General features: G+C 33.6%; 2 protein-coding genes across 2 annotated transcripts in view; both read right to left on the reverse strand.

The window, feature by feature from the left end:
- The window catches only part of LOC129261079 (cholesterol 24-hydroxylase-like), a 66,771-nt gene extending 66,301 nt beyond the window's left edge, over positions 1 to 470 (reverse strand). The window contains exon 1 of the mRNA XM_064099257.1: positions 66 to 470. Within this exon, the coding sequence (XP_063955327.1) occupies positions 66 to 217 (152 nt within the window). The 5' untranslated portion in view covers positions 218 to 470. The remainder of the gene's footprint in view (positions 1 to 65) is intronic.
- Positions 471 to 9,589: 9,119 nt separating this feature from the next.
- Positions 9,590 to 12,391, reverse strand: part of LOC129261267 (medium-chain acyl-CoA ligase ACSF2, mitochondrial-like) — a 31,332-nt gene continuing 28,530 nt past the window's right edge. Inside the window, exons 11-13 of the mRNA XM_054899324.2 lie at positions 12,221 to 12,362; positions 11,439 to 11,549; positions 9,590 to 10,452 (exon numbers count right to left, since the gene is read on the reverse strand). Coding sequence (XP_054755299.2) covers positions 10,315 to 10,452; positions 11,439 to 11,549; positions 12,221 to 12,362 — 391 coding nt within the window. The 3' untranslated portion in view covers positions 9,590 to 10,314. The remainder of the gene's footprint in view (positions 10,453 to 11,438; positions 11,550 to 12,220; positions 12,363 to 12,391) is intronic.

The following is a 12,391-nucleotide window of genomic DNA, read 5'->3' on the forward strand; positions in this document are numbered from 1 at the left end:
TCATGTGAAATCATAAAAACACATTCAGTCAAAGCTAAATGAAAAGAGCATGCAGTATCACTAACCTTGTCCTTGCAAGTTTGGCGGAGGGTATATGCGCGTACTTTCTACGCAGCATGAACACGTAAGCAGAGTACATGACGCCTGAAGTTAAGGCGAGCAGAAAGACGAAGAAAAGGGTATACCCCAGAAGAGAGACGATGCCAGCCCCGATCATTATTACCTCTGTCTCGGTTGATTATCAGAAAAGGAAGAAGAATACCGGTATATTATTCAAAAATCGAGAAAAAGATTAAACACGTTGTTACTCTAACATGTCTTTAAACCATGATCAACCAGTGTACGGTACTTCCTTGCGCTCAAGTTTTAAGTGATTTCCCGTCATACACAGTCACGATTAATTCCGGTCCGAGCTCCGGCTGAGACCAAGGTACCGGTACATCTCTATGCCAAGGAATCATGCAACAAGTGGGGGTGTGGCATGCAGCGTCTCGATCTCTCGAGAGAGCAAGCGATCGGAGCACGCGATGCATGGATAATAAACTCCCGTGCCTCGTCTATATATCTAGAATATTATGGAAAAACCTGGCCAGGGAAAATGGTAACCAATCCGATGGGGGGGGGGGGGACTTAGATTTGGTTTGGACGGGGGTGTGCGGCTGAAGGTTCACAACTCATACCCATATTTATGGGTCATTTTGGTTAATAAGGTAAATTAGGGATCTATTAAACTTTGACAGGCAAAAAAAAGGTTATCACCCAAAATTGGAGAATGGACCCATTTTTAAGGCCAGTAAATTGGGGGCATGTTTGGGGGATTTTTCCAGCATATAACCATACCCCATGTTTAAGGATTTCTTCCAGAAAAGCGACCAATTCCAGCGGCACATCCCCGTATACCCCCCCCCCCCCCACCCCCGGGATCCAAACCGATTGATCACACAATTGCCTGTATGCAGACTTTTCCCCAAAAAATCCCGGCAAAAAAATAAAGATGGCCAACGTAATAACAAACGATGGTCATCGACATACGCTGACAAAAGAAGCCCTCATTCGCAGATTATTATCTGCTGGAAGCATCGAGATGAGATTTACAGTAGGCCTATTTCTTCAGGGATTTAGGACTACTGTTCATTATAGGTGATCGCAGTCAAACTATATTATTTTCCAGGGGGGGGGGGGGGCACTTACGATAACGAGTGGATACATGGGCGGAAATCTGTCCCGAAAGGTAGGGGGGACCACAGGGGCGGATCCAGCCTTCGCCAATAGGGGGGGGGGCGAATCTTTTTTCAGCCATATGTTAATCCCCGATCGGCCGCTCGAAGATGATTTTTGTTTTTTCGTTGAAGGGATAGTCCTCATGGTCACTTCTTAGCTTTATTCTTATAAATCAACATAAATATACAATATCATAATCCTTATTTATATAAATTTTTTTGGTTGAAATTTTATGTTTTTTTTCTAAAATTTGAACATTCTGGGCAATGTTTGTTATCCTGAAAAAGATGTGTATGCAACTAAATAATTACTACGAACGCGAAGTGCGAGCAGAAATGTATTGTATTGTATTGTATTTATTTAATCACGGTAAAACTTACATTCAGTCATAACAGACTGCTTTTCAGCAAGTCCGTGAACATTAAAAAACATGTAAAAGTGAGACAATACGAAAATATTTAAAAATATTACAGTAACACATGAAATAAAACATACGGCATAATTAAAATGAAAAAAATGATAATCAAATCTACATAAAACCGCAGTGCGAAGAAAAATTATAGAAATTCTCTAGCCCCCCCCCCCCCCCGGCAGATGAGTTAGAAGTCGATGGAATTAACTAATTTCATAAATAAAGAGAACTGATCCAATTGACGGGTATTACTTGGTAAGGAATTAAATTATTGAATACCTATATAGAGACCGCCGTCCCTTATGAAATTTGTTTTTGGTTTTTCGAGATTAATCCTACACTGGTAATTTCGAAGAGAATAATTACTTTTCTTGATACTTATTTTGGAGCACAAGAAAGATGGAAGTTGTCCATGAAGTAATTTAAATATAAAGGAAACTGCCAGTTTTTTCCATCGCAATTCTAACTTGTCAATGTTCAGAGTAGAATACAACAGGTTGGTACTATATCTATAATCAACTCTTATGACCATACGCAGTGCTCGATTTTCAAGAACACTCAAAACTTTCCCTCCATAGAGCTATTGAACCATACTATAGAGCAGTAATCAAAGTGTGGTTGAAAGAGTGATTTGTAAAGCATTATAGCAGTATTCAGACTGATGTACGGCCTGAGCCGTTTCAAACAATACAGGGTTTTTGTCGCTGTCGTCTTAACAAATTTATTAACATGTGCATTCCAGTTGAGCGGTGCACTGAGCATAACGCCAAGGTATTTGCACTCTTCCACTCTTTTGATTTTTTCACCGTCAATTTGAACTTGTGCATTTGCAAATGCTAATAATTTACGCCTTGATCCAAATATGATAAATTCACATTTCTTAGGGTTCAGTAATAATTAATTACATTTCAACCAGTCTGAAATCCTGTCAAATCTTCATTTAGACAGGAGCATAAATCAGAAACATTATCTGAGGAATAGTATATACAGGTATCATCAGCGTACATTGAAATACTGCTAAACTTTACAACAGTAGAAATATTTTTTATGAAAATAATAAACATCAATGGACCAATTATACTCCCTTGTGGAATTCCACAGGTAACTGTATTATAAGAAGTAAATATATTATTGATAACTGTTACATGTTTTCTTAAAGTTAAATAGTTTTGGAACCATCGTAAGCTTGACTCATCGAACCCCAGAAGATCAAGTTTTCTGAACAGAATATCGTGGGAAACCATATCAAATGCTTTCCGAAGGTCAAGCCATACTAATCCAACAGCTTGCCCAATATCTAATTATTTACGAATATTTTCTGTAATTGTAAAGAGGGCTGTATTTGTTGAATAATTGGGGCGAAATCCAAACTGATTATTTTGAAAGTATATCAATATCAGAAACATATTTATATACTTGTTTAAAAACAACCTTTTCCATTATGTTCGATAGTACAGGCAATACGGAAATCGGCCAATAATTAGTAGGATCCTTTAAGTTACCACCTTTAAATAATGGCGTGAGCTTAGCCATTTTCCAGTCTAATGGAACTATTCCCTGCTTAAGAGAAATATTTATTATGTGTAACAATGGTACAATACTATGTGAAACTGAATCTTTTAAAATACAGGTAGGTATACCATCTAATCCTGATGACTTATTTTTTGGAATCTCATTAAAAAACTTTATTATATCGTTCTGTGTAACTTCATTAAAAGAAACACAGTTGAGTGTTTGATTGTTGGTTCAAACGTTTTCTTAGCAAACTGAGCACCATCTTTAAGTTCTTTGGTTATATTTGCAAAATAATCATTCATATAATTTGCGATGTCTTTAGAATCAGACAATATACTGCCTCTAATATCAAAGTTTGACTTTTGCGTTTGTTTGGAAGGATTTTACCCAGCAGTTTCCATATTCCAGCACTATTGCCAGAGTTCTCAAGAATGTTCTTTGTTATATATTCCCTTATGGATTTACGTCGCTTTGCCGTGACTTGATTGCGTAACAGTCTGTATTCACGCCCAGACATCCAAGCGAGCCCTTTCTTTACACTGATCACAAACCTTCATCATAGTTAAAATCTGTTCATTGATCCATGGAACACTTTCCTTACGAATTCGTTTACGTTTCACAGGTGCAATCCTATAGATTCCTATTTAGGATATCATTATACATATTTAGAAAATTATCATATAGGCTGTGTTTACATCAACTTCAGAAAGGATCTGAGACCATGAACATTTATCCAGTTCCTTACAGAATGAGGAAAAATTCATTTTTTTTAAATCACGATAGGTGACGTATTTGTGCTTAGAAAATGTCATTTTAGTTTTTCCCAAACGTGCAACAATCATGTAATGATCACTTAAAGAAACTGTTACAACATCACAGAATTGAACTATGTCATCATTAGAAGAAAATAGTAAATCTATAGTTGAGGAAGACGTGTCAGTTACCCTGGTAGCTTTCGAAATATATTGTTTCATATTGTAATCATTGGCAAGCGATAATAATTTTTTAATATGAAAGTTATGAGGTTTCTTTGATACATCACAATTCATATCACCAAGTATGATAAAATCAAGACACTGAGAATCCAGATATTGTAGTAACAAATTAAAATCATCTAAAACATCTTTCTTTGAAGCTGGTGGTTAGTACCATGTCACAATGAACTGATGGAAAAGGTACCTGTTAAAGACTGCTTGCAGTTTAGCCATGAAGACATTACATATTTCAACAATCAAATAATGCGAGCGCGAAGCGCGAGCTGAAATTTTTTGAAATTTTTAGCTAAAGAATGGAAATTTTAAGCACTTTTTGTAACTTACACACAATAGGTATATAACTAAACAATTGATGCGAAGCGCGAGCGGGAAATTATGAGATTTAGACCTAAGAACGAGACACTCTGTTTGTTTTGTAAATCATGACACTCGATTCCCTGGGATTTGTTTATCGATGGAAATGATATAGATACCACTTGGGATAACTTTGCTATGCTATTGCATGCGGCTGTCAAAGATGTTGTTCCCTCTGCCCAAGCAAAAGGTCGGCGACGCAAGCAATGGATCACCGCAGATATCGTCCATCTCTCCCGAAAAAAGAAACGTGCATACCGCAAAGCCATTTCTAACAAACACAATAGCACATTGTGGGAGAAGTTTCAAAAACTGAACAAGGATATTATTAGACTTACTAAACTATCCTATAATGACTGTTTGCAATCTCTGGCTTTGAATTCGGCTCGTGATCCTAAAAGATTCTGGTCATTTGTTAACGCTCAAAGAAAGAAATCTAATGTGTCATGCTTCTCATACAATAATGTTTCGGTTGAATCTATTTCAATGATTGCGCAGGCTTTCAATAATCATTTTGTAGGAAACTTCTCCACGCCACAGTTAGAAACGTGGAACGATGATTATGATTATTGTACGTCCCACTTTGGAATGACTCCTTTAAATGATTTTGTAATAGACGAGTGTGATATTTTTTTAAAGAAATACGATTGAAAGTCAATAAGCCCCCTGGCCCTGATGGCATTTCCCCCCAAATCTAGAAATGCTACAGTTCTCACAAAGCTATTCTGTTCATTATGCAGACCTGTGATTGTGATTGAGTATGGTATTCCAACATGGCTACCCCATCAAAAAAAACCTCATCAGAGCCATTGAATGTGTACAAAGGCGTTTCACTAGATTTTGTTTCCCGTACGAAGTTGCCAATTACTTATCTTACACGGAACGCCTATCCCTCCTAAACATACCCCCTCTCTATAATAGACTCGTTTACCTGTCAATGTCTTTTGTAATAAAGTGCCTGCATAGACATTATGGCATGTCTACTTCTCTGTTACCAATCCCAAGCCATAGACGAACTCACACACTCGTCTTCAATCATCAACTTGCAAGATCAAATTGTATTAGATTTACTTGTTTCCATGTTTTTCCCAGATTTTGGGAGCATCTCTCAGAGGCAGACAGAGACTTGTGTGTAGGAACCAACGTTTTCCCCTTCCTCAATGTGTTACGAAATTTCCTCTTTGAATTACCTCTCCTCGTAGAATCATATTAATTTGTTAGCACCCATATATAAGTACCATTTGTAATTTGTACAGTCTCATGCAGTATCAAAACATTTTATATGTCACTCTTGTATGTATCTTGATTAATTGTTTGGTTTTCTAATAATTTGCTGTACGTGTATTTCAATCTACTGAAATTATCTATTACACCTTCATATGATTTATTACCATTCCCCATTTCGTGTAAAGCTCTTAACTTAGTTCATGTCACAGACCAATTCTTTGAATGTGTGTTTGATTCGTGATTGATTATTTGATTTTCTAATGCTTTGCCATACTTTCCCATTCTTTTTATTGCTCAATTTTTTTCTGTTACACATAAATTTAATTACTTTTCTTTATATGATATCTAAGAAGTCGTTTCCTTGAATATACTTTGGGTATGAATCTTGATTTTTTTCATCATTATTCGTTATATACTTATTTTGCTATTTTTTGTTTCTGTTAAACCCGCACATAATCGTGACAAATGTCATGTACAACAATTCATTTCAGACTCTCAAAATTCAATCAATTGACCTACCAGCTCTGTCTCTAATTTGATAAATGACTACAATTGCTGACTTGACCCAATCTGCATTTTTTCTTATAGAAGTAATTCGATAACCTTGTTTTTTGTTTCTCTCTTCATATTACGATGAAGGTTAATTTATATAGAAGTATTGTAATTGCATGTTTAAATTTATTGCTATTTTGTGTTATTCTATGTATAGGCACCAGCCAATGTGGAGAACCTCTCGACAGAATTTTCAATTCTTTTAGGTAATCCCCAGGCATTGGCTGGTGCTCAATTTTAAATTTCTTTGTAATGTTTCTATTGCTGTCATGTTTTCTTGCCTGGAAATGAAATGAAATAAATAAATATATAATTGGGGGTCTTCCTTACATTAATAATGCGAGTGCAAAGTGCAGCCAAAATAGTTTATATACGTTTGATTTGAACTGATCGAAAAGGTATTTGTTAAGGACTGCTTGCACTTAGCCACAAAGACGTTACATATTTGAACAATCAAATAATGCTAGCGCGAATCGCAAGCTGAAAAAATTGACATTTCTACAAAAAAGAATCGAACATTTTAATCATTTTTTGTAGTCGTGAACAGGGTAGCTATGTAACTAAAGAATTGATGCAAGCGAAGCGCGGGCAGAAAAAAAAATCGAGATTTAGACCTACAAACGGGACATTCTATTCATGTTTTGTAAATCAGGAAAAGGATGAGTAATAGGGGATCTTTCTACATCAATAATGCGAGCACAAAGCGCGAGCAGAAATTTTTTATATTGTGATCTGAAACTGGATAATGATTTAAATAGAGAACAAGTTGAGTATCTGAATGAACATGCGCGCGCGTGTATGGCACGCCCATAGGGAAACAATTAAATATATATTTCACTTGAAAAAATATGTTTCTCTATATTTCACTTTTTAACAAAAAAAATATATTTCACTTAAAAAAAAAAATACATTTCACTTTTCAAAAAAATGTTTCACTTTTCAAAAAATATATATTTCACTTTTCAAAAAAATATATTTCACTTTACAAAAAAATATATTTCACTTTTCAAAAAAATATATTTCACTTTTCAACAAAATATGTTTCACTTTTCAAAAAATATATTTCACTTTTCCAAAAAAATATGTTTCACTTTTGAAAAAATATATTTCACTTTTCAATAAAAATATTTTTTTTCGACGAAGAATCATTTCACTTGTTACATTTTAATTTTGAGAGAAAACAAATCCTTTCACTTTTGTTGGATAACACATGCGGCTGCCGTATTAGACCGTACGTAAAATTCTATCTATCTACCTACATGATATATCTATCTACCTATCTCTCTGCCTAATATATATCTATCTGTTTAAATATGTCTATCCATCTATCTGTCTGTCTATTTATCTATCTATCTCTCGAACTATTTATTTTTCTCTCTATCTGTCTAAAAATTATCTGTTTAAATATGTCTTTTTTTTATATATTTTTTTTGGAAAAGTGAAATATATTTTTTTGAAAAGTGAAATATATTTTTTGGAAAAGTGAAATATTTTTTTTTTGAAAAGTGAAATATATTTTTGGGAAAAGTGAAATATATTTTTTTTGAAAAGTGAAATATATTTTTTTGAAAAGTGAAATAAATTTATATATTTTTTTTTAAGTTGAAATATATTTTTTTGAAAAAGTGAAATATATATTTTTTTTAAGTGAAATATATTTTTTTTGAAAAGTGAAATATATTTTTTAAAAGTGAAACATATTTTTTTGAAAAGTGAAATATATTTATTTTGAAAAGTGAATTTTTTTTTAAGAGAATTTTTTTTTTTTTAAAGTGAAATATATTTTTTGGATAAATTTTATGACATTGGACGGGTGCAAATAGATGACGGAAATATTCAAACAAAATGAATCTGCGCATATTCGATCTTAGGGGAATTAACTTGCGCTGATCATATTTATATTCCGTTGGATTTGCATTTCATCTTGATTTCGAAAGCTCCTTATTAAATATGTGCTCAACTGTCTACTACGATCTACTACGGCCGTTTCACAGTGAGCCTATATCATGTATATTGTCGATAACGCTCAAGATGAAGATGGCCACGTGACCAGATAGCCTCTTCATCATTGACTGACTTAAAACGAATCTGACATTTGATTTTATTGAAAGCACCTTACATAATGAAACAGGTAACAGAAGCACCATGTTTAAAATGATTTCTACTATAAATGATATTTAGAAAACCATCAGGAGTTTACTATATATATATATATATATACTGTATATATACATTGACATTAATCAAATATCAATTTTAATAGTTAAAAAAATCATGGAAATCTGAAACACCAGCAATGGCCAAAAGAATTTACCAAAAATTATGGTCCGAACGGTTTGTAAAGATTTGCGACTACAATCGTACTTTGGGGATGCCCAAAGAGAGATAAGTGCATGTAGTAAAAGTTAGCCATTTACATTAATTATCCTAATGATATGCTTTAAATATATCACTGGCCAGACGAGTTATTCTATAGATACTCATTGTCATTATCATAATCGTCGTTTTTATCATCAATAGACTCATAGGGATCATCATCATTGGCATTATCGTAATCATCAGCATTCCACTCAATTTTGCGACTCTAAGCTTTGCTTACGATTAAAAACAAAACCCGATCCATTTATCTTATTTATATTTACATATATACTTACATTCATTGCATTCAAAACAACTAAGGATTTTTTTTATCATATCACATGTATGAATTTGTGACAAAGAAAAAGCTCCTAAGTGATAGCAAAGTCGTGGGTAATTATGAACTTTACAGCAAATGATATCAACGCAAAAGAAATATAGGACCTCAATAAAACATCGATTACACAATAACAAAATGCTAATACAATTTCTAGAATTAATTTAAAAATTAAACCAATAGTTCGCAGATTTCCATCAGTCAGCAACAACGTATCACGTCTCACTTCGAAATCACATTTGAATTATTGAAAGTCGTCTAAAATGTAAGAATAGTACTCAAAACCTCCAGTTATTCATTTTTAAATTCAAACTCAATTATCATCAGACCATCCATGGAGTATAGTAAAAACACAAACAATATTCTACAAATACCTTCAGTAACTCGAAATTAGGGCCTTTATGCACCACTCCCCGCTAACATATATATATATATATATATATATATATATACATACATATATATACATATACATATATACATATACGTATATATATATATATATATATATATATATATATATAATGTAAGGGGGCCCTCAGCACAACGAGTAGTGCAGGTACTCATCATTTAGTGTAGATAAACTTGGAAGACAGAAATAACGACGAGACCTAAATCTGAATTCGCAAACATATTGTTTTATTTACTTAGAATATACAGGGTATAGTCATTTCATTACCTTCACACTTTATTACGTTGTCTGTTCTTTATTATGATGTTTTTACCTGATGATTTATGATGATAATGATTATAACGATGATAATATATACATGATGATAATTATGAAGATGATAATTATGTTCATTCCTAATATTTGATGATAACTATAATGTTTATATTCTGATGATACATAATGATGATTGTAAATATGATGGCATATTATGGTGATTATTCAATACGATAAATTATGTTCAAGATATGATGATAGATCATGACCTTACAACGACTGATAATACAAATATTAATGCCCCCTTCAGGTCACCGTCCCACCGGACAACACACCGCCCTCTCAGGTCGATGAGAGTTCAGCAATAAAATTACGGTAACTACAACTAAATAATTTTAAATGTTAATCATATTCTAACCACATATGTAAAACTCTTAAGCGTAACTCTGTAGTACTATAAACACATGCAATATTATACCTAATATTATACCTAATTTATATATATGTAAATACTATGTTCGTTCCATCTTATTTTCTTTTTTGTAGGCCTGACGAAGGCCGGTGATGGCCGAAAGCTTGCAATAAAAAAGGAAACCTGAGAGCTACGTCTCACTCGTCGTTATTTCTGTCTTAAATGAATTTTTAACAGTATATATTCAAATATATGTGTGAAACATTAATCCTGCAATTTCCCTTCTTCTCTCATCACTTTGATGATGTCCTCTCTCAGCTTAAACTTTTGAACCTTTCCACTTGGTGTGAGTGGATAGGAGTCGACAAACTGTACATAGCGTGGGACCATGAAATAGGAAATCTGGAAATGTAGACAACAAAGTGTAATTAATTGAAATTGAATTGAAATTGAAATTGAAAAGGTTTTATTAAAATTATTGCACTTTGCAGCCAAAAGGCTGAATTGCGTACAATTTACAGGTTTATATACATATAGAGTGTACAGATTTAAAAACATCAAACTTGAAATGACGAAAATATAATGCAACTTAATATATTATGTATACTAAAAGGAAAAAATGAAGTAATAAAGATACAAACACTGAAAGGTGGTGGTGATGGAAGGATGCTTATTGATAAACATCTTAATTCAAACAATAAACACTTAGTTTTAAGGAGGAACAAAAACGAAAGACAGGAGGGTGTCTGGGGACGAGCGAGCAGTCAAGTCCAATGCACAGCTCCAGCCAAGGATTGCTAATCCCACCACAACACCATTCAACCTGAGCAATGGAATTGGTTATTCAAATCTATCGCTCAGGTGGAACTTTGTAGGGCCAGCTAAGTTTGAAAATGTTCAATCTGCTTTAAGCATCATATATCGAGATCGCTGACCATCCAAGATGGGATCAAGAACCCTACAAGGTAAATTCCATGGGACTCCACAATTTTTATTGCTAATAATTCAGATTTTAGCAAAGCTATACGATTATTTCATTTACAATGTCATAACTTTCTTATTTTACATCTGATTTTGATGAAATTCTCAGAGTTTTGCATGTTTAATGTTCCTGTATCATTATCAAAATCAACCTTTTCTGCGTTGGATTTTTAACCGATACACTCTTAAAAACGTTGGGCAACATACGGTCCACACAACAATTGGTTAAAACTTTATCAAATTCTGAGTAGCTTTAAACCAATAATGTGTGCTTTTGGTGAAAACTACACAGTATTGGTTGAAAACTACCCAGAGTTGGATAATGTTTTAACCAATTGTTGTGTGGACCGTATGTTGCCCAACGTTTTTAAGAGTGTATAATTTTATAGTTCGTTTTTCTTCCTTACCTTTCCTTTGCAGAAGCTTTTTATTTCATTTTCGGATGATTCTTCTCCGGCTTTCAGTTTTACGCACGCACATAGTTCTTCAATCATTCTAGGGTCGGGAACACCAATCACCTACAAGAGTGAAGACAAAGTCAAATATAAAACAATTATTGTTGTCTCACTGGAATGATAAATGATGACTATCTGATCAGTAGCAGAGAGCTTGGTGAATTTCCTGTCATCAGACCTATTTTGTAATATTGTTCAGCTTGTTGAATAATGCATCTTTATTTTTATGTTTTTACACATTGCAATTTATGCTAAAATCCTCTAAATTATAGTGAATCCACTTTGTTTTTTCATTATTATTATTAGTATCATAATTGCTTGAGGGTTTCTGTTTATTTAACCCAACGTCCTTAAGTACTTCTCCACAACATATTCATCATTTCGTGAATATTTCATTTGAAAAGTTCTGGAGAGCGTTTCATCAACATTAATGTCCGACAAGTTGTTAGATCTGACAACTTTCCTTGATTTTGATTGGCTGAGGAGCATGGTTCCCATGGAAACTGTCGGACGAAACAGGACTCGTCGGATAAAATGTCCAACAAGTTCTTTCATGAAACAAGCATTTCTGCTTACAATGGCAATCCATCTTCTGCAACTGATTTCATGTTTAATGATGTATGTCTTATTTATTGTCAAAATATATTTGTTATATATATTATATCATATTGTTAAGTAGAAGAAAAATTAAATTAAATCAAACGCTCCATAGATAAATAATGACAAAAAATGACCTGAACGTCTTCGATCTTTGGGTATTCATGCAGCAATGCCTCTATCTGAGCTGGGAATATATTCTCTCCTCCTCGAATCACCATATCCTTGGTACGACCAATGATCACAATATACCCATCTTCATCCATAGAAGCCAGATCTCTTGAAAAACAAGAGTGAGAAATTTATTC

The sequence above is a fragment of the Lytechinus pictus genome, chromosome 5 (genome assembly GCF_037042905.1).
Source record: "Lytechinus pictus isolate F3 Inbred chromosome 5, Lp3.0, whole genome shotgun sequence".
Classification (NCBI taxonomy): domain Eukaryota; kingdom Metazoa; phylum Echinodermata; class Echinoidea; order Temnopleuroida; family Toxopneustidae; genus Lytechinus; species Lytechinus pictus.